Source organism: Lepidochelys olivacea, assembly GCF_965140295.1.
Source record: "Lepidochelys olivacea isolate rLepOli2 genome assembly, chromosome: 1".
Lineage (NCBI taxonomy): Eukaryota > Metazoa > Chordata > Testudines > Cheloniidae > Lepidochelys > Lepidochelys olivacea.
This window is the reverse complement of record NC_140411.1, coordinates 330,237,955-330,260,062: the sequence shown is the minus strand read 5'-3', so window position 1 is coordinate 330,260,062 and position 22,108 is coordinate 330,237,955. Positions and strand designations below refer to the sequence as shown.

The 22,108-nt window shown below is 48.6% G+C and overlaps 1 protein-coding gene across 2 annotated transcripts in view; it reads right to left on the bottom strand.

Annotated features, from left to right (window-relative positions):
- The window catches only part of PTPN12 (protein tyrosine phosphatase non-receptor type 12), a 149,635-nt gene that overhangs the window by 89,608 nt on the left and 37,919 nt on the right, over positions 1-22,108 (bottom strand). For both annotated transcript variants that reach the window (XM_084616660.1, XM_084616661.1), the window contains exon 2: positions 820-928. In XM_084616660.1, the coding sequence (XP_084472786.1) occupies positions 820-928 (109 nt within the window). The remainder of the gene's footprint in view (positions 1-819; positions 929-22,108) is intronic.

The following is a 22,108-nucleotide window of genomic DNA, read 5'->3' as shown; positions in this document are numbered from 1 at the left end:
AATGAATGAATTGCTGAAAGGGTTTACACTGAATATATGTAAAAGTATGATTTTAGGATACCTTTGTCATTCCATCCCATTTCTCTATTTGTTATACTCTTTGTATTAAAAAAATTATTAATTGTAAGCTCTTCTGCCAGGGACCATGTCTTCCTATGTGTTTATACAGTGTCTGGTACAATGGGGCACCAATCCTAACTGAGTGCTACCAAAATACAAAAACCAAACAAAAAGGACTCAGGGATTGAAATCCCCGCCCCCCGCAAATCTTTTTGTCAGAGGTTTAAATTTAGCCTGTGTACAAGCAGCATCTGTCATACCACCAACAAAGCCACGTCTATAGTTTACATTGGTATGTCTTCACTTCCCACCCCAAGTAAGTAATTTCTGATCCCCTTAAGGGGGGGCAGGGGGAGAGGGAATTAATGCTAGACACCCAAACCTGAATTAAATTTCAAGACTGAATTAATTTTGAGCAACTGAATGAATTTGGTGCTTGTGAAGTGAAAAGTGCTGGTTTGACAGGCCTGGAGACCAAAGTCCCCTATTAACCGCAAGTTTGTTTTGTTTAGTTTTGTAAAGTAATATGCTTCTAAGTCATTTTAAAATAGAAACTAGGAGGCTGAAATAACCATATATACCAGGGCAACGTTTCACTTTAAAGGCCGATTAAGAGTCTTGATAATGAACCTTTATGCAGAGAATAATTTCCATCTAATTTAACTGTTCAACAGAATGTGAATAGTAAAATTGGGAAGATACATTAAAAAGGATAATTAACATTTTTCTTTGTTCTGTAGTAGAAGAATCAAAACTTACATGGCAATATGTCCTTATATCTGTTCTTTTTAACATTTTCTTCTTTTTCTCCAGTGACTGTTGGATAGATTTTTTCAGTTCTATATTTGGTTGATAATCTTCTTAACCTCTGAAATAAAGATGTTAAAATTTAAGCAACGTTAACGTGTCAACATAATGAAAGCTTTGAGGAAATGAAGGACATCACTATTGTACTTGCTTCACATTGTACTTCAAAAACAATCTATTCATAACTAAGGCTACAAGTGTGTCACGGAAGTCATGGATTCTGTAACTTTCCAGGACTTCTGCAGTGGCTGAGACAGTTTCAGGCCACTTCCCCTTTCCCCCCCAGCAGCAGGAGTTTAGGTGTGTGGGGAGGAATCAGGGCTCGGGGTAAGGGCTCTGGGCAGCGCTTACCTTGGGAGGCTCCCTGGAAGCGGCGACATGTCCCTCCCTCTCAGCTCCTAGCTCTGCACACTGCCTCCGTCCACAGGCACCGCCCCCACAGCTCCCAGCCAATGGGAGCTGTGGAACCGACACTTGGGGCAGGGGCAGCGCGCGGAGCTAGGAGCTGAGAGAGGAACATATTGCCACTTCCAGGGAGCCAGCTGGGGAGTCTGCCAGCCCCACCAACACCCCCGCCCCACCCCAGCACCAGCGGTTGCCCCCTGCCCTCCTGAGCACCCGTGGCAGGATTTAGTCAGGTCTATTAGTACAAGTCAGGGACAGGTCACAGGCCATGAATTTTTGTTTACTGCCTGTGACCTGTCCATGACTTTGACTAAAAATACCCGTGACTAAAACGTAGCCTTATTCATAACTCACCCTTCCTGTCCAATCTCTCCTGAGTAACAACTGTACTCAAACAATTAAAATGTCTGGAACACTAAATGCTGCAAACAAAGTTCTACTTTACACCCCTTAAAAATGAGATTTTACGGCCAGGAAGGAAAAAGGCAATAGATTAGTTTCTCTTAAGAGGAAAAAACCCCACACCAATATTGCTTTAGAAGGGAGTGGTCAGAGATCAAGGTTTAAAAAGCACATTAAGTAGAATAGAGGAAAGGTAACAAAAATAAATCAGTTAAGATTTCCAGGTAGGAGAGCATGGTAGCAAATACAACCAAGTCAGTAAAAAAGAAAAGGAGTACTTGTGGCACCTTAGAGACTAAAATTTATTTGAGCATAAGCTTTCGTGAGCTACAACTTACTTCATCAGATGCATTCAGTGGAAAATACAGTGGGGAGATTTATAAACACAGAGAACATGAAACAATGGGTGTTACCATACACACTGTAACGAGAGTGATCAGGTAAGGTGAGCTATTACCAGCAGGAGAGCAGGCGGCGGGGGGGGGAGGGGGGCACAACCTTTTGAAGTGATAATCGAGGTGGGCCATTTCCAGCAGTTGACAAGAACGTCTGAGGAACATTGGGGGGGTGCGGGGGGGGGGAATAAACATGGGGAAATAGTTTTACTTTGTGTAATGGCCCATACACTCCCAGTCTTTATTCAAGGGTGGGATAGTGAAGCGTGTGCAACACGAGCGTGTATAGATGGTCCCTTCGCATGGTTTGGAAACAAACTGGCTGCATTTTACGCAGCCGGCTTGAGGTACGAGGAGGCGGCGGGCGGGAAGGCTCATGGGGCAGGGGGCTGATGGAAAGATCTGGAGGCCCTGGAGTGAGGGGCAGGCGGGGCGCACCCTCTCACAGGACCCGCTCGAGGAAAAACCGAGCTGCAGGAGGCAGGGCTGCCTCCTCCTCCTGGAGTACAGGCCGGGGGGTTATAAAGGTGGAGATCCACCCAACTCCCCAGGTTGTAGTCCAGAAGGTCTCCGATCTTGGTGACTCCAGCCAGGACCAACCTCCGGCACACCAAAGGGGACTCAGTCACTGGCGAACGAAGATAGGGATTGTGTAGTGGGGCTCCGCGAAGAGATCTACCCACTCAGTGGCCACAAAGTACCTGATTGCTGAAACCAGCCTACAGGCCCAGAGGAGGTCCTGGTAGAAAACAGGCAGCTCGGAGAAGTCTCGCGGAAGATTTCTCAAGTGGAGAAAAAAAAAGCTGCTGGTCATATCAGAGCCCTCGCAGGTGGCGGAGGAAGGCAATATGCTCCATGCCAAGCAACCCGCACTATAAAGGAGCCTCTGCAGGGCCTGGAGGCGGAAGACATGGATCTTCGTGCGCCTACACCTCAGGCCCTGTCCTCCCTCCTCTAGGGGGAGATGGAGAACACCTGCAGAGACCCAGTGCACTCCCGGCCAAAAACAACCTCCAGGACCAGCCTCTGGAGATTGGCCAGGAACAGCGGGGGTGGGCACAGGGTGTTGAGTCTGTGCCAGAGCACGGACAGGACCAGTTGGTTAAGCACCAGCGCTCTTCCCCAGAGGGAGAGGCACCGGAACGGTCCTGTCCAGCCCCGCAACCGCCCAAATCACCCTGCCCTCTAAACCGTTCCAGTTCTCCAATGGAGACGGATGCGTGGCAGAAAGACAAACGCCAAGATAAAGCAGTGGACCCGTGCTCCATCGGATGACCTGAAGCGTGGGTGGGAGGGAGCTCACCCACCACATGGCCCCAGTTGACCCGGGCAGAGGAGGCTGCCGAACAGCTTAACCGGCCTCCACCTGCACCATATCATCCGGGTCCTGGACCACAAGAAGCTCATCGGCAGCGTATGCTGCCAGGACCAGCCGCACCTCCAGCTCACGCAGCACCAACCCCGTCAACTTTTTGTGAAGGAGACGAAGGAAGGGCTCAATGGCCAGAGTGTACAGCTGACCCAACAGTAGGCAGCCTTGACGCACCCCTCGCCCGAAGCTGACAGGTGCGGTCAGGATCCAGTTGAGCCTTACTGGACACTCCACAGAGGCGTACAGCACCTGAAGAAACCCCACAAACTGGGGCCTGAAGCCGAATGCCTGCAGAGTGCCCAGGAGATAACCATGGTCCATCCGGTCAAACGTCTTCTCCTGATCCAAGGACAGGAGGGCGAACAACAGACCATCCCTGCACCCAAGCTCCAAAAGATCCCAGACCAGGTAAAGATGGTATGGCCCGGGACGGTGTAGGTCTGGTCTGGATGGACCATGTCCACCAGCACGGACTGCAGCTGCAGCGAGATGGCCTTTGCCACGACCTTATAGTCCGTGCTGAGGAGCGAGACAGGAATGCCAATTCCAGAAATCGCGGCGGTCCCCCTTCTTCGGCAGCAAGGCAAGCACCGCTCGCCTACATGACAGAGGGAGGACCCCGTTCAACAGAGACTCGACCCAGATGGTGGCAAGGTCCGGGCCGAGGATGTCCCAGAACACGCGGTAGAACTCCAGTCAGCCCATCCATGCCCAGAGATTTATTGGTGGGCATGAGATGGAGGGCTTCCAAGAACTAAGCCAGAGTGAGAGGCAGCTCCAGCCGGTCCTGGTCGCCCATGCTGACCGTTGGGAGTCCGTCCCAAAGCACTCTGTAGGCTTTGACGTCGGTCGGATCCTGGGAGAAAAGGCCAGCATAGAAGGCTCTGGCCCTCTCGTACATCTCCACCGGATCTGTGAGGGGGGCACTGTCCTCCACCAGGAGGCAGAGAACTTGTTTTTTTGCCCCCCTATTCTTCTCCAGGACATAGAAGAAGCGGGAGCCACGATCCATCTCCCACAGGAAGTGGATGCGGGATCGAATGAAGGCACCCGAGGCCCGAAGGTCATCGAGGAACTGGAGTTCCTCCTGCTTCTCCCAGTAGTCTCCGCAGAGGGGTGGATCCCCAAGGCTGGCGGCCAGATGTCTCTCCAGCTCCAAAACCTCCCACTCCAGCTGCTCTATCACCACATCCCTCCACCGGCTGGCGCCCCGTGTAGCTACGGCAGAAGAGCTGGGCAGGCACCTTCCCTACATCCCACCACCGCCATGCAGAGGGAAAGGCATGCCTCTGGTCCTGCCAGGCCAGCCAGAACTCCCGGAAGGACACCACAAATCCCACATCCTCCAGCAGGCTGTTATTGAAGTGCCAATAGGCCAGCCCCAGCCTCTCCAAAGAAAGGGAGGCCGTCATGGCCACCAAATGGTGGTCCAAGAACGGGGCCAGCTGGACGCTGGAGGAATGGGCCTGCGAAAGATGACATCGAGAGAAATAAATGCGATCCAACTGGGAGTGGCTCTACCGTTGTTCCTCCACCTGGAGGAAAGTGAACATGGTCTGGGTGGTGATTGCGCCAGACGTCCAGCAGGGAGTAATGGGCTACAATCTCCCTGAGGACATCTGTGGCGGCCGGGCTTGGCTCGATCCCCATGCGGTCCCACTCCTCAAGGGTGCAGTTGAAATCTCCACCCAGGACCAGGCACTTGCGAGGATCCAGAGAACCAAGGAAGGCGGACGCCCGCCGAAAGAAACACGCTCACTCCGGGCCAGATGCTGGGGCATAGACATTGACGAGATGCAACATCAGCCCCTCCACCCAAACCCGGAGGTGCAGCAGGCGACCTGACACGACCTCGGTAATCCCCAGCACCTCGTGCTGTAGGTGCAGGGAGAACAGGGTCGCCACCCTGGCCTGACGGGCCGAAAGATGGCTAAAGTAGACCCTGTCCCCCCACTCCAGCCACCAGCTAGCTTCGGCAGCTGGGTCCGTGTGGGTATCCTGCAGGAAAATAACCGAGTACCTCCCCTCCCGAAGGAGGGAAAGCACCTGCAAAGACCCAACCTACAGCCCCGGGTGTTTAAAGTGGCAAAGATGGACAGCGACATGGGGAGGGCTGGGGATGATCCTTGCCGTGAGGGGCGGGTAGCAGTTCCCATTGGGCCCCACAGCAAACAGTGACGACTCCAAAAGCCATCAGGGCATCACAGAAGCTGCGGGCCTGCTGGTAAGCTGCAGTGTCCCACTTCCTGGTCCCTTTGCCCTCCCCCATAAAGGCCCTCACGGTCTGGAGAACAAGATGAAAATTGCCCCAGTGCTGAAGAGCAAGATGCATTCTGTTTGTGGAGCCACGAGTGTCTTCCAAGAAACAGCGCATCTCATTCCTCTGCGCGGCAGGGACTGGGGCCACAAACCCCGGGGCGTCACCCGATTGGACCCCCTGCCGGCCCCGTGGTCTATCGAGACAGGCAAGCGGGATCAGATCCCCGCCATGATGCCCGTCCCGCTGGCGCCGCACCACCCAACTCAGCACTCAGCCCTAGGGACATTGGGGAAGGGAGAACTGCAGCCCCGGATGGGCCATGAGAGAGAAAAACAAAAATCGCCTCTCGGGGGACCTCACAAAAAGAGAAAGAGGCAACCCCAGGGGCGGCAGCAACAGGAAGAGGAAAGGAATAGAGGTTAAGGACAGGAACAGGGGCTGGAACAGGGTCAGGGACAGGACAAATCTAGGACGGGAACAGGGTCTGGTCAGGGAACAGGGACAAAATCAGGGGCCAGAGTGACAGAGCCACCGGGACACGGTGCCCCTTGACCCAGCATGGTGGGCAAAAGAGCAGCAAGGGATTGGGGTGCCCCCACAACACCAGGCTCAGGTGCCCCACTTAACGAGGCACCCACGATTACAGCACTTGGGGGCAAGGGCTGCGGCCCCGCTTCATAGGGCAGGGCGCTCATGGGCTCAGAGCCTGGCCACTCAGCGTTGGCCGTCGCCTCACTGGGCACAGCAGCACCAGTCGGATTACCATTTGCTGCCGGGCAGATTGTCAGGTCCCGGGGCAGTGCAATGGCCAAAACAGGGATAACCACCTGAGGCGGGGGAAAAGGGGAAGGGGGTGGGCAACAGACCACAAATGCCCTGACCAAGGCCCCCTAGTTGGTGAGCGTCCACCCGCTCGGTGGTTAGGGTCAAGCCTAGGGCCTCGATCTCATCAAAAATAAAGGTAAACTCCCCAACCACCTCTACGGGCTCCCCCTTGGCAGCAGCCAGGGCAATAGGCACTGTGGCACCTACAGGGGGCACAGATGGCAAAGTGGCAGGAGGGACACCTTCGTAACCCCTCAGGGAGGGACTCCATAGGAGAAACGGTGCTACCTGCCACCATAGCTGCAGTGGCCTCGGCCAACTCCAAACAATTAACATCAGCAGGGGAGTCAGCAGAAAGCCCAGCGCCAGCAACCCCTTCATAGTTTTACAGGGGGTCCCTTCCCCCTCGCCAATGAGGGGGAGGGGTACTGGGCCTGTGCTCCCCGCTTTCGGTGCCTCCCTCGCATGAGCTCCCAGCTCCCCGAAGGGGCGGGCTGGCCAGCTGGATCAGAGCTGGGGAGCAAGGATGTTGACAGGCGGGTAAGGGAAGAGGCGGGCAGGACAGCAGGGAAAGGGACAGAATCCCCTTGAGGCAAGCCCTGCTCAAGTCCCACCATCGGCCCTCCCACCCTCTCCTCCGCAGGCCCTGGTCTATCACCCAGCACAGCAGCAGGGCCCGCACACTCATCTGGGCATGTCGGGGGAGCCACCCCTGAGACCTGAGAGAAGTTGAGATCGGTCACAGATGGAGGAGGGGTGACCCCAGGGTACGGGCGATCAGGGCTGCCGGCAATGGTAGAGCAGATGCCCTTCCAGGTAGTGGGGGTCCCAGATGCCCCTCTGAGCCGGGCCGGGGGAAGTCCCTCCAGATGTGCCCTGCCGCCTGGCCGAGAAAGCACTGGGCCTCCCCCGAGGAGTAGTAAACCAGATACTGGGCCCCTCGATGGGGCACCAGAAAGGACCCTTCCAGAGGCCCCCCCATCACTTGAACCTGCACCTGCTGGCGGAACGACAAAACGTGATGGAGGGCGGGGTCCTTACAGCCCAATGGTAGGGGGCTAAGGACAAACAAGGGCTTCCCCAGGGTGGAGAGGAACGGCAAAAGGGCGGCATTGGGGAGGAAGGGAGGAACAGAGGAGACCACCACCTGTATGCCCAGGTCCTCCAAAAGGCTCAAGGGGGACGTGAATCCCCCCCCCCACTGCCAAACCCCTCTCCACCGCCTCCTGGGCGGCGGCCTCCGATGACAGGAAGAACACCACCTTCCCAAACATCTTAGAGGCCACCACCCATGCCAACGCCCACACGTAGGTTTCTATGTGGGGCGAGGATGGCACCAAGAGGCAACGCACCCAGTGCTCCCTGGTGAGGGTGGGAAAAGGGCCCTGGCTGCTGGGAATGGTATTCCGGGAGGCTGCTGGAGCAGACGGCGAGGCGGCGAGTGGAGGGGTCACAGCCACCTGGGTGTATGCCCTGGGGGCCAAGGGAGCAGCACCCCCAGGGTTGGTGGAGGGAACAACAGGTAAAGGAGAAGGGGGGCTGCAGCTGTTGACAGGGCTGCAGCGGGAGAGGGCTCCACCGCTACAGGAGGTTTCACCTTCCGGGTGGGGCCCTTGCCCTTTTTCGTCCCCCGGCTCTTCCCACCAGCCAAGGGAGCGGTTTCGGAAGTGGAGGTGGCAGAGGTCGCAGCAGCAGCAACCGAGTCCCGGGAGTCCCTATGCGTGCCTGCCGCCACCAGTGCCTCAGCTGCAGTGCTGACATATACCCCAGCAGTGGCAGTCAAGGTGGCCATCGCTGAGGAGGGCGTGGTACGGGGGGTGGAGACTGAAGGAGAGCTGCAGGGGCAGCCAGGAAAGTCCCACCCCCTGAACCACCCACCACAGGAAAGGGGCGATAGGGACAGCTGCTAGGGCAGGAAGAAGGGAACGGAGGGAAGGAAAGGGCGAGGGGGAGGGGGAGGGGAGAGAAAGGGATAGGAAAGGAGGAGGAATGGCTACCTGCTAGACCCCACCTGCTAGACTGAAAGCGGGGTGGAGGGGCGTCAACAGAAAGGGACAGAGGAAAACGAGGAACAACTCCCAACACAAGATGAGAAAAAACCGGCTCCCCCTGCTGCACTGAGGAAAGGAGGGGAAAACTAAAACAACGTGGGGGAACATGCATCAGTGAAGCGATTAATGGAAAAAAGGGGGCGGAATCTCAAATGCCAACAGCGGAACGTGGACAGACCGGGAAGGTGAGCAAACAGCAAGGGATTGAATGAAAGGTGGGGGGGTGGAGAGTTAGAACAAGTATGCCACAGGCATGGCGCAAAAAACAGGGTGGGTTCAAAAACATCCAAAGGAAAGGGGAGGAGAATGGGGCTGGCAACCATGCCTGCACCACAGGACAAGGACGGGGCAAACAAACTAACCAAGGACCAAAAGCCAAAACAGGGCAAATCAGAGGAAACAGGGTGGCTAGAAGGGGGGCTGGCGGGGAAGCCAGCAAAGGGAAAGGGGGCAAACAGCTGCAAGACCAGAGGCAGAGGGGAACACGGCCCACCTGCCAAATGCAGCAAGGGAGGGAGGACAAAGCCAAGGGAGGGGAAAGAAGGGAAAAGCGCACCCACGGGGACCCAAAAACCAAGTGCCTGCTTGCTGCCGCCACTGTCCCGGGATGGATAGACAGAGCAAACTGCTGGACTGGGGAGTGGAGAATAGAGCCAAAAGGTAGGTGGAAAGGTGGAGGGGGCAGTGGTGGTGGCAGTAGTGGAGCAAACAGACCGGGGGAGGGCTCCACGCCACTCCCCCAGCTCCCCACAACAAAGGCACCTACCACCACAGAAGCAAAGATGTTACAAACGCCCTCCACTCCCCAAAAGAGATGGAACAAGCGGGGCCTCACACTACCCTTTGAGGGTCACCAGTAGAGTCTTCCCGACAGCTGCAGCAGCAGCCAGGGGGGCAACCAGCCAGCAGGATGACCTCAAAAGAGTGTATCAGGTATATCAGCCTCACGATGAGCAGGTCCCTGTTCCCTGGATAGCCAAACAAAGGCTACTCCAGGCCAGTCAACTAATTAAGGTCATTAGGCTAACAGAGACAGGTGGAACCAATCAAGGTTTCACTCAGACTGCTTAAAAGCTCTCCTTCCTAGTTCCCTCAAGAGCCCCCAGGTGATGAAATTAACTCAATAGGCTGTGACTCTGGCCACTACACTGTGAAAGGAAGGTCACATTGGGGCCTTAGTGAGTTTGAGGCCCCTGGATCCGCCAGGAAGCATGGGACCCACAATTACAGGCTCAGAACTTTGTCACACTGGAGATAGTCTACAGAGCCTAAGCATAAAACCACACAAAAGCAGAGTAGTTAAACATTAATATTTTCAAATTGTGGCCAATACTTGCACTTTGCTTGCATATTGTACCTCTTCTCCGACCCTACTGCTTTAATCTGTGTGATTTTTAGAGGGCAAGGACCATGCCTCTTTATATTTGTGCATAAAACATTAAAAAATCTTCCAGAAAGAATATTTTATATTAATAAATAAAAAGTGCCAAATAAAGAACAACGTAAGTATGTAAATATTTAAATTATTTAAACACTTAAGTAAAGGCTTGTTTAGCATAAGAAAGTCATACTTTAGGAATAATGGCATTGAGAGAGATGTATTAGACTATGGAACAGTTTCCCAAAGAAAGTGGGGGAAATCTTTGTTTTGCCTATATAAAGCTAGACAAGATAAAACCACTAGTATATGTATAACATGGCATAATCTGGATTGGCAAAGTGGACTGCATGGTCTAGTACAGTGGTTTTCAACCTTTTTTCATCTGTGGACCCCTAAAAAACTTTGAATGGAGGCGCAGACCCCTTTGGAAATCTTTGACAGTCTGTGGACATACAGGGATCTGTGCTGAAAACCACTGGTCTAATACTATGAAAAAAATCAACCCCCCATGGCAAAGTTGTTGCATAACCAACTATAAAACTAGGGAGAAAATAAAGCTCTCTACTATCAGTATAGCCCAATGACAGAAGCAGTAAACTGAACCCTATGAACCACTGCTCCTGCTTAACAATACCTTGGTTCCTAACAACCTCCATTCCTCAGTAAGTTTTCAAATACTGTTTTTGGTGATGAGGTACGTCAAATGTGTTATGCAACTATTCTTAATACAACCTACCAAAAAAAAAATCACAATTAAATTGCCAACCGATGGAAAAGTACTAATACTACACAGCTTGTCAGTGCACACCCCCAGCAACTTGGATTCACGGACATGATTTAATTAATTCGAAAGTGGAATTTGTATATTAACAGAATGTATGAAGACTGTCCCTGCCCCAAAGAACTTTCAGTCTAAGACATGCACGGGTAAGGAGGGTACAGATAAAAGTCAAAAATATATACTTGTTACATTTCAAAAATAGTCCCAAATGCCATCCCACTTCTGAAGTGATCAAGTTAGCCAGTGATGAAGTAAGTCTGAGGAAGTATTTGAGAGAGGAAAGGATGTTGAAAAAAATGGTTACTCACCTTCTCGTAACTATTCTTAGAGATGTGTTGCTCATACCCATTCCATTTAGGTGTGTGTGCTCTGCGTGCAGTCATCAGAAAGTTTTTCCCCAGCAGCACCCATCGGGTTGGCTGTGGAGCCCCTTGGAGTGGTGCCTTCATGGAGCTCAATATAGGGCCCTGCTGGTCTGGCGCCTCCTCAGTTCCTTCTTGCCGGTTACTCCGACAGAGGGGAAGGCGGGCGTGTTTGGAATGAATATGAGCAACACATCTCTAAGAACAGTAGTTACAAGAAGGTGAGTAACTTTTTTCTATCCTCCTTTCCTCCCTCACACTCACTTCAACACTAGCTAACTTGATCACTTCAGAAGGAGGACGAGTGATTGCTAATATAAATTCCAATTAGGTGACGCCCAAGCCTTACGTAGGCGGTAGGGACGGAGTAATGGAATCGCTGATTGGAGCACCGCTCTGCCAGATGATGGCGTAATGAGACGTGAATGTGTATACTGAGGACCAACTTGCTGCCCTGCAGATTTCTTGTATCGGGACCTGGGCCAGGAACACCGCTGATGAGGCCTGAGCCCTCGTGGAGTGTACCATAAGAGCCGGGGCTAGTATTTTGGCCAGTTTGTAGCACTTGTGGATGCATGACATGATCCAGGAAGATATTCTTGGAGATGAGACCAGGAGTCCTTTCATCCAGTCTGCCACCACTATGAATTACTGGTTCGACTTCCTGAATGGTTTAGTGCGCTCGATGTAAAAGGAGAGTGCTCACCGAACATACAGGGAGTGCAGCCTCTGCTCACGGCTACTGGAATGAGGCTTAGGATAAAAAAAAAAGCAGGAAAGTGTCTTGACTAGTGTGGAAGTGTGACAACCTTAGGAAGAAAGGCCAGGTGAGGTCTGAGTTGCACCTTATCCCTGTGGAAAACCATATAAGGTGGGTCTGAGGTAAGGGCCTTTACCTCAGACACCCTCCTTGCTGATACAATGGCGACCTGAAAGGCTACCTTCCATGACAGATAGAGAAGGGAGCAAGTCGCCAGCGGTTCAAATGGGGGCCCCATTCGCCTGGAGAGGACTAGTCCTCCATAAAAGTACACCTCGCTGCTATCTCGGCCTTCCACCCAGGAGCATCTGGACCCTCGGTCTTCGCCAACGCTGTGGTTGGTTGGTTCCTCAAGCGTCTGGAACGCCTACATCCCCAGATCAGACAGTCTGTCCCTGCGTGGGACCTTAACCTAGTCCTCTCCAGGCTAATGGGGCCCCTGGAGAAGGTACAGGTGTCTGAAGAGGGAGTGTATGATGCTGGTCACATCAACAAGTATATCTTTTCCACTTTGCCAGATATGTGGCTCTAGTGGAGGGCTTCCTGCTGCCAAGTAGGACCATCCTTACTTGTTCTGAGCACAGAAGCTCCCCGGGGTCAGTCATGAAGCTTCCAAGCCGTGAGGTGGAGGGACTGCAGGTCAGGGTGATAAAGACGACCATGGTCCTGAGTGATTAGGTCGGGGAGGAGAGGCAACATGTCCAGGGCGTCCACTGACAGTTCCAGGAGTGTGATGTAACAATGTTATCGAGGCCATGCTGGCGCTACCAGAGTTCTCTGCCCTATCCCTGCGGACCATGAGTAGGACCTTTTGCACGAGAGGTAATGGGGGAAAGGCATAGAGCAGGCAGCCAGGGTAGCAGGAATGCGTCCGTGATTGAGCCTGGGCTGTGTCTCTGGAAGGCGCAGAACATTTGGACACTTTGTTCCAAGTGGCGAACAGATCGACCTGGGGTAACCCCCACCTTTGGAATATGAGATGTATGACATCTGGATGGACCACTCGTGACTGCGGAAGGACCTGCTGAGGTGGTCCACCAGTGCATTCTTAACTCCTGGTAGATAGGATGCTTCCAGCTGAATGAGTGGGCTATGCAGAACTCCCACAGATGGAGGGCTTCCTGACATAGGGGAAAGGACCAGGCTCCACCCTGCTTGTTGATGTAAAACATGGCAGTATGTTATCAGAACTGCTACGCAAAGACCTTGTAGTTGGGCCTGAAAGGTCTGGCGTGCTAGTTGCACTGCCCTCAGCTCTTTGATGTTGACATGGAGGGAGAGCTCATCCTGCAACCAAAGACGCTGTGTTTGGAGGTCTCCCAAATGCACACCCTATCCCAGAGCTGACGCTTCCATTAGTAGGGACAAGGAAGGCTGAGAGCTGTTGAAGGGGACTCCTTCACACATTGTCTGAGGGTCGAGCCACCATTGAAGGGACTCGAGCACCTGCCCTGGCACAGTAACCACTAAACTCAGGCTATTGCATCCTGGGAGAGGCCAAAGCGAGCCATGGCTGTAGAGGCTGGAGCCTCAGTCTGGCATACCAGGTCACGTTAAGTGCAGGATGCCATGGTGCCGAGGAGACTCCAGCATCCCCTTGCTGTAGAGGTTGGGTACCGCCTGAGGCCTTGAACAATGTCCATCATGGCTTGGAATCGGGACTCTGGCAAAAATGCTCTTGCCTGAACCGAGTTTAACACCACCCCAATTAATTCTATTCTTTGGGTTGGTACCAAGGTTGACTTGAACAAGTTGAGGAGACCCAGTCTCTTGAATGTGGATCTGACCAATCAGACTTGAGGCTCCTCCTTCCCCCTAGTGCGGCCCCTGAGCAGCCAGTTGTCGAGGTATGGGTATACCTGGACCTGCCTCCGATGGAGGAAAGTGGCCACGACCAACATGCACTTGGTGAACACTTGGGGGGGGGGGGGCTGTTGAGAGGCCCAATGGAAGGACCACGAATTTATAATAATTGTGGTCGACCATGAAGAGTAGGAATCACCTGTGTGCAAGCCAAATAGCTATATGGAAGTACGTGTCTTTCATGTTGAGGGCGCCGTACCAGTCTCCTGGATCCAGAGAGTGAATAATGGTGCCCAGGGAGACCATGTGGAATTTCAACTTTACCATGAACTTGTTGAGTCCTCGTAGATCTAGAATGGGTCTGAGACCCCTCTTGGCTTTGGGGATTAGGAAGTATTGTGAATAGAATCCCTTTCCCCTTAGCTCCCGAGGAACCTCCTCCACCGCTCCCATGGTGATGTGTGCCCGCACCTCCTGGATAAGGAGTTGCTCATGAGAAGGGTCCCTGAAGAGGGATGGGAAAAGGAGGTGGGAGGGAGGGTAGGAGCAGAATTGGAGAGAATATCCCACTTCTACCATATGGAGAATCCAGTGGTCTGAAGTTATTTGGGACCAAGCACGGTAGAAGTGGGACAGACTATTCAAGAAAGACGCACCTTCAAAAGGCCTGCTTTTAATCCACCGATGGTTTAGTCGGGCCCGGCCCTGCCGGGGTGGGGGGGGGAGGGAGGGAGGGAGAAAGGACTATGAATGGACTATAAAGAGGAAGATTAACGTGTCTGAGACCAAAGAAAAGGATGTTGTAGTCCAGACAGGAGATAGAACCTGCACTAAAGATTTAGCTGTAGAGCCACAAAGAAAATGTAAGGTCTTGGAAAAGCTTTGGCAGAACATAAAATTAGGATATAGCCTGAACTTGTGATGTAAGGGAGGTGGGAGTTGGAGGATTTCCAGGTTACAGGGCAGAGGAAAACAGGAGGATGTGGGCAATGAGAGGGAAAAGAATTCAGTCTGGACCAAGCTTAAGTTGATGGCAAGACATCCAGGAAGAACTATCAGAGGAATAGGCTTTATGTTAATTAAAACTGTTCACAATACACAGCATGTATTTTGGGACAAAAATCAGTAAGACTACCAAATTACTTCCCTGAAAATTTCAGAGATGAAACTGCAGAGATGTTAGAGATCAAAAGTCTGTACTTTCACAGACAGCCTGGATCTTGCACAGCACTCACATGCACTCTACTGGCAGTTCTGGTGTTACAAGCCCTTCATTTATATGCACTATACAAGTCACAATTTTTGACAAGTATATTTTTAAAAGGCAATTGGAAATTCGCATGCAGTTCTTTAAAAATAAGACAAATCATTCTAAAGGCGCTGTAAAACTAAGTTCCATTCTAGTTAGAAATTCTGCATAGACTAATTTTGCTTATTCACTTTATCACAGAAGTGGTTTGCGGGATAGTGACAAACCCTTACCACATATGGCAGTGGGGGGATGTTCTTTTGACTGGAACAATTGAGTGTGAGAAATACACTTCCTGCTTTCATAATGGCTGAAAGTCAGCATTGTGAATTGTTGAAATTCTACTCAACTGCATCCTTCAAAGTTGCTTCAGAAAAACCTTGGGGTTTGTTTGGCTTTTTTTTAAGTCTTAGGTTAATATATGGACTGCCACTACAGTAAGTCAACAAATCAGTCAGTTTGAGACAGCAGAATCTGTCACGTTTGCAGCCATCTTATTTTATTTATTGGTTATCCAAGTCCCACTAAAAATCGGCAATAGAGGCACATTGCTCAATGCCACACAAGATACATATTCATATAACTTCTCTTCCACAGTGTATGTGAAGAAATATTTTAGCTTGTTTTCCATATGCTGCCTATCTAGGTTTAAAGAACACCATTTAAAAAACTGAATATTTACTTAGAATCAACTGACCCATTTTGCCTCCTTCCTGACCCTCCATCATAAGGATAAGTATTCAGCAGATGCTTATATAAGAAATAGTGACATGTCATTAGGGCCTTGTCTACACTAGCAGTTTGCAGCAAGTATTCCCCTGTTGCTTAACCACCTGTGCAGTTCTAGTGGTGACAGAAGTACTTGGAGAGTTAATAGGCAGGGTGCAAGCATTTACCATGGTTTTGACTAGACTTGCTTTGAGCAGCATTGGATAACATGGTGGTAAAATACCAGCTCTTAGTCAATTTTGTTGCCACACACACAGATGCATACTGTCGCAGTGCAACAAAAGGAGATTAAAAAGTTCAGTGTAGATACACTGTGCAAGACAATGTGACTTTTCTAACAACCATGCAGAAAAACCAATATGGAAATCAAAGCTTGCTTCCTGCACTTAAGAAGGAAGAATCCCATGCACTGCTACAGGCTGGGGACTGACTGGCTAAGCAGCAGTACTGCAGAAAAGGACCTGGGGATTACAGTGGACAAGAAGCTGGATATGAGTCAACAGTGTGCCTTGTTGCCAAGAAGGCCAATGGCATATTGGGCTGCATTATTATTATTATAATATATATATATTATTATTATTATTATTATTATATAGAAGTATATCCAGCGGATTGAGGGAAGTGATTATTCCCCTCTCTTCGGCACTGGTGAGGCCACACCTGGAGTATTGAGTCCAGTTTTGGTCCTCCCACCACAGAAGGGATGTGGACAAATTGGAGAGTCCAGCAGAGGGCAACAAAAATGATTAGGTGGCTGTGGCACATGACTTATAAGGAGAGGCTGAGGGTATCTGGGGTTATTTAGTCTGCAGAAGAGAAGAGTGAGGGGGGATTTGATAGTAGCCTTCAACTACCTGAAGGGGGGTTCCAAAGGAGGATGGAGCTAGGCTGTTCAGTGGTGGCAAATGACAGAACAAGGAGCAATAGTCTCAAGTTGCAGTGGGGGAGGTCTAGGTTGGATATTAGGAAACACTATTTCACTAGGAAGGTGGTGAAGCACTGGAATGGGTTACCTAGGGAGGGGGTGGAATCTCAATCCTTGGAGGTTTTTAAGGTCTGGCTTGACAAAGCCCTGGCTGGGATGATTTAGTTCGTGTTGGTTCTGCTTTGAGCAGGGGATTGGACTAGATTACCTCCTGAGGTCTTTTTCAACCCGACTATTCTATGATTGTATCAGGTTGCCTTCACCAAGGATCTAAAACTATATGTGTCCTACCTTTGCAAAAGATTTTTTTTTACAACCTTCCCAAATCATCAGCACACACACACACACCTTAAAAAGTATCTCTTCCAGCATAAGCTTTACAAGACTGCTTTTCCCACCATAAGCTTTACTTTGTACTGCTATTTCAAATATGCAAAAAGAAGGACTCAGTGTACTGTATTCAACTACCCCTATGCCTCCAGTATTTAAAAAACAAAACCTTACTCTACCTTCAGGCAGCATGTTTACCACTTTTTCAAATATGGAGGAAACAAACTTTAAGGCACAGTATCAACCAAAATCTAGTCAATTTAAAAAAAAAGTTTAAGGTAGTTTCACCAAGATCCCTATAAATTTGTTATGGTTTCCAGAGCCATTTTCTTAAAAAGCATTTTTCATCTTTTGCTGTGGGAAAATACTAGAAGTCTTGTCAAAACTCATGGCATAGACAGACAGATATAGACAAAACTGTATTTTTGAAATGGGAGCTAGTGTTAACGTGACACTGCCACACAGTGCTTGAAAATGCCCCTACTTGGGGCGAACAGGAATATTTCCCCAGCTAGGGCCATTAGCTTCTGAATAATTCAAGCTTTCATTTCAAAACAATGTTTCTAGCCTTCATGGCTAAAGGAAGCAGTTTTCCAAATGCAAGCCCGGTATAACAAATGCAGTGGAGTCTGCCCAAATCAGCAAAAGAAACAGCTCCAATGTTACTGCTTCTGCTGGGCAGTAATGTTGTGACTTCTGTTGTTGGGAGTAGATTGGCTGGGGCAGAGTCTGTACACATGGTGACCCATTTCCCTACTGGAAATGAGAGGACCCCCTCCACACAAGCAGACAGCCATGTGTGCGCACAGGTGCCTGTCGGGGCCTTCTGTCCCTCAGCAACAGATTCAGGAGGGAGGGGCTGTTGCTGTCATGTCACAACTGCAGCAGTGAGTCATTGCTAGGGTGGTGGTACCCATAATTCACACACCAAAGTCCCTGCTAAAGTGACAGATGGGTGTGAACACCACTCCTGGCCTTCAAAATTAGTCAGGGCCTCCCTGCTCCTCAGCTTGCTGATCCTTATTGTGAGGAGCCCGGAGTCCGGTCTAGGAGAGCGAAGCTTTAGCCTCCACCACCACAGCAGACAGCATTGTGTGAGGGTCAGCATAAATTATTTTAGGGGCTGTCCATCCTAAATATATTGGAGGCAACGTCATTTCACTAGGGCAGCCCAACACAAGAGGATTTAATCTGTGCTATGGCTAATCAGCATAAACTGATTTGGTGTTTTAGAGGAAGCAGGATTAATCAGGGACTAAGAATGCCACCAGCAGTAGACCATGGGTCTTTGTATCCAAACAGTAGTATCACACAACCAGCAGGTGTTCAGGCAAGGGTGCAGACAGGACATGGAACACAACTTTAATTTGGCTTGGCACGTAGGCCTAATTCTTGGGCAAATGTTCCTAGTCCTGCCCCCAAAACAGAAAATAAATTGGGCATATCTGACTGATGAGCACACTGCCTCTATAAACAGTAAAAGTACTATGTAATCTCATTTCCAACGAAGGTAGCATAACAAACGGCTAACTCAAACACAAAAAAATCCACCTCATGTTGGTTATGGTCCTGAAGTTGCCTAGCACTATTCCTTTCTGAAAAAGTGTGCCATCTTTTACTATGAAAATGACAATTACAGTACAGGCTATTTTTTAAAATAAAGTACGAGCCTACTTTGTGGTGCTGTGGGAAAAGCATTGAGGGAACTAAGAGATACACCCTTCCTTTGTTGGGTCTCAAGTTTATTCTTCTAGAACAGTGGTTCTCAAACTTTTTTTCCCCCCGCAGACCATTTGAAAATTGCCACAGGTCTCAGCAGACCACTTAATGGTCTTTCCAAATGTTGTTTGAACAGTTCGCCAACTATTGTAAAGCACTTTGGATAAAAACACTATATAAAAAACTTTAATTTTTTTGTTCTACAAATCAAAGCACACAACTCATATTTTAATATCAATAGCCTTACCTTTCTAATGCAATGGATATGCCCTGAGCTGGGGAAGGGTCTCTCCAGGCACGCACCTTAGAAGGAACTATCCAAGGACCACCTGAATGGAGCTCGTGGACCACTGATGGTCCACGGTCCACAGTTTGAGAATCTCTGTTCTAGGAGGAACAAGTAAAATACAAGTGCTTGCCACGACAGCAGAGGAAGTATTAAACGAAAACACACATTGGAGACAATTATTTCCCCACTGCTCAGAGCCTGACCCTTCTCTCCAAAAGAAACACAATGCACTAGCTAACAAGAGTTTAAGAGATCTGCATAGCTCTAACAGGACAGGATTTAATCATACCAAAGGGCAGTTTTACATATGGTAATGCTATCAAGAACTGGATTACTTAAATCACCCTTCTGTGTGTGTTATGCAGCCCTTTTTCCTGTGACTATTTTTCTATGCTACTTGCATATGGTGCTGGAAACAGAAGCATCATTTTTCCAACAGCAGCATCACACAACTGACAAATGCAATGCCAGTGAAAACCTGTAAAAAAAAAAAAGGCTAATGTAGATGAACATACTCAGGATATGGTATTCCAGTAGAATATCACTGAGCAGCATTTTTGACAGGAAGACACACTAGCAGATTTACAGCTAGCAACATTGCCATGATTTCTGAAGCACTGCTGAACATGGTTTGACCTTACTACAATTGTAGTTAAACCAAGTTCAGCACCGCTTCAATTTTACCCTTTGCAGACACTCAATACCAACAACGGATAATTATACCTGTGTAGACAAGGCCATTGTGAGTTACAGAATTCTGTGAATTAGCAAACAAGTTTTAAGAATAAAGCAACATCACAAAAAGTAGTTTGCTGAATTTGACAACTATAGTTTACTTGTATGATGCCACATTTTCAGAATGAAAACTAATGAAGCCGTAGCTATATACAAATGTATGCATGTATAACACGGGGGGGGGGGGGGAGGAGGAGAGGGAGAGAGAAGAGAATCACACTTGTATAATCTAATTTCAACTTCCTGCCCACAGCCCATACTATTATTGCAGCAATGTCATTTTTATTGCACTGTAATAAATACAGCAGACACTACTATATAAGTCAACTGAAATTACTGTGCTAGTCAAGCCACTTGAGAGTACTCTAGCAGAGTTATACAGTGTACTAGGTAAGGATAACAGCACTTCCACTGAAAATAGTTGATTATAAATGGTTTACACTATGTTGCTCTGGGTTAAAGGATGGCAAAGAAGGTCTCAGGGCAACAGCAAAAAAAGCATTTTAAAATGAGCAGAAACCAAATTGTAGATTCCTTAACAGACTAGCTGCTTTGAAGGAATTTTGCAATAATTTAAAATTCAGTTACAGAAATAAGCCTGAAAAGGTATGCTTTGTTGCAGTGCAAATTAAAGAGATCACATTTTCAGATCTCTACCATACATTAGCACTCAAAGCAAGGCAAGAATGAGGCAAGCTTCAACCTGCATCCTTGCTTGGACCATGAACTTAAATTTACTAATTTGTTCTTTCCCTCCCATGGCTCGACCCATTAGCAGCACCAAAAACTGCTTACATATGTTTGAAGACGACTTGCTGTCTAATGCTTTGTAAAATTCCTAATACCTAATATTTAGAGACTTTAAATTTAGTTACTTTCCTCTGAAGCTTGCATGGTAAAGGTACAGGTCCCATTAGTCACACCTTTACTAAAGTAGTGTGGTTACCAAAAGAGTAACCGTTTAACAAAACTGAAAGTCTTATCAAAGCCTTTTGCAACAGCCTCTAATTTTTGACATTATATTTACTGTTCTGAAAATGAATGCTTGTTATTTTGAAAGTAGCAGTTGCCTTATGGAATGGTATTAAAGTGCACTTGTTGCTTCAAGCTTTACATATCTCCATTTTTATCAAAGGAATTGTGTGTGAAAACAGGACCTTTGTTTTCATATATTGGTTTCAAGTACTAATAATTTTATTCTCTTCATATACAACTTTATCAATACAAAATATGTTCAATAATTACTGATACATATTACTCACCTGAGTAATCCAAACAATTGGATACTTTGGAAACATAAGGTATGTTACGACTTAATTTCCCATTATGAACCCTTAAATATACTTTGCCAATTTTCCTGAGTAATAATGAAAGATACCACAAAAATACTGCAGTATTGTAGTTAAATAGAACGTTTTACTAAGTTTGCTACTAACTTATTTGCTTAGACATTTAAAAAAGTCAAGGGGCTGAAATGCTCAAACTGGGACGTATAGAGTCTCACTTTCAACTGGCTTCAAATTCACTTCAAATTCAGCTTCAGTCAGTAACTTAAGTTCTTTCCATGTGATGGCTGTTGGTAGCTCGTGAGAGGAGTTGATGACCTAGTCCAGTTCTCAGTGGATGAGCGTTAACATCAAGTGCACACAACTGCATACCTTGTTAGCAGTCTTCAGCAGAGGTACAAAGGACTGAATGGCCATGAAAACTGATCAATCTTGTCATCCCTTTTCTGCAGGGCTGATGCATGCTAGCAAGACAATATGGGGAAGGTGTATAGCCACTACAGAACAGGTATAGTTTAGACAGACAGATGCCCTCTGTCTCCAAGACTATCAATCCAGCATCTTTCAATCATGTCACCTTTGGTGAGTAATTGCACATATTACTGTGACCACTGTCTTTCCTCTTCCCAATCTCTATCACTCTTTTGTTCTTCATTTCATCATGTATGAAGTTAGACTGTAAAGTTCTTTCAGAAAAAACTCTTGTGTAATTAATATGTACTCTCAGGCACCTATTACCATTTTGTTTAATGCAAGATAAATTCTTTGTCTGAAATTCTCCCTTATCAATAGAAATTCCAAATGCTCTTCCTGCTCTCTTATGCCCTGGAACAGGCTGTTTCATGTGAGTGTTTGCTTTTAGCCACATCTACAATAAAAAGCTTTGTAACAAATGAAAGCTTTGCAACAAGTTGTTAGAATACACTGAGCTTGGAACACATGTCCACTGCCTTGCTCCAAACATAGTTAGTTTTACAAAGGTTAGGTGGTAGCAAAGAACTGGTACAAGTTCTTTTGATCATGTCCAGCAAAAAAGGCAGTTTCTCCCAAATATTGATAGGAAGCTGCAAGTGTTCAACATAGAGTTATACTCAAAATGCGCTGCCTCACATTTGGAAGTTACCAGAAAGTCCTTACTTCCAGATGCAGAGCCTGGCAGTAAAGGAAAAGAGCTTCTGGAGT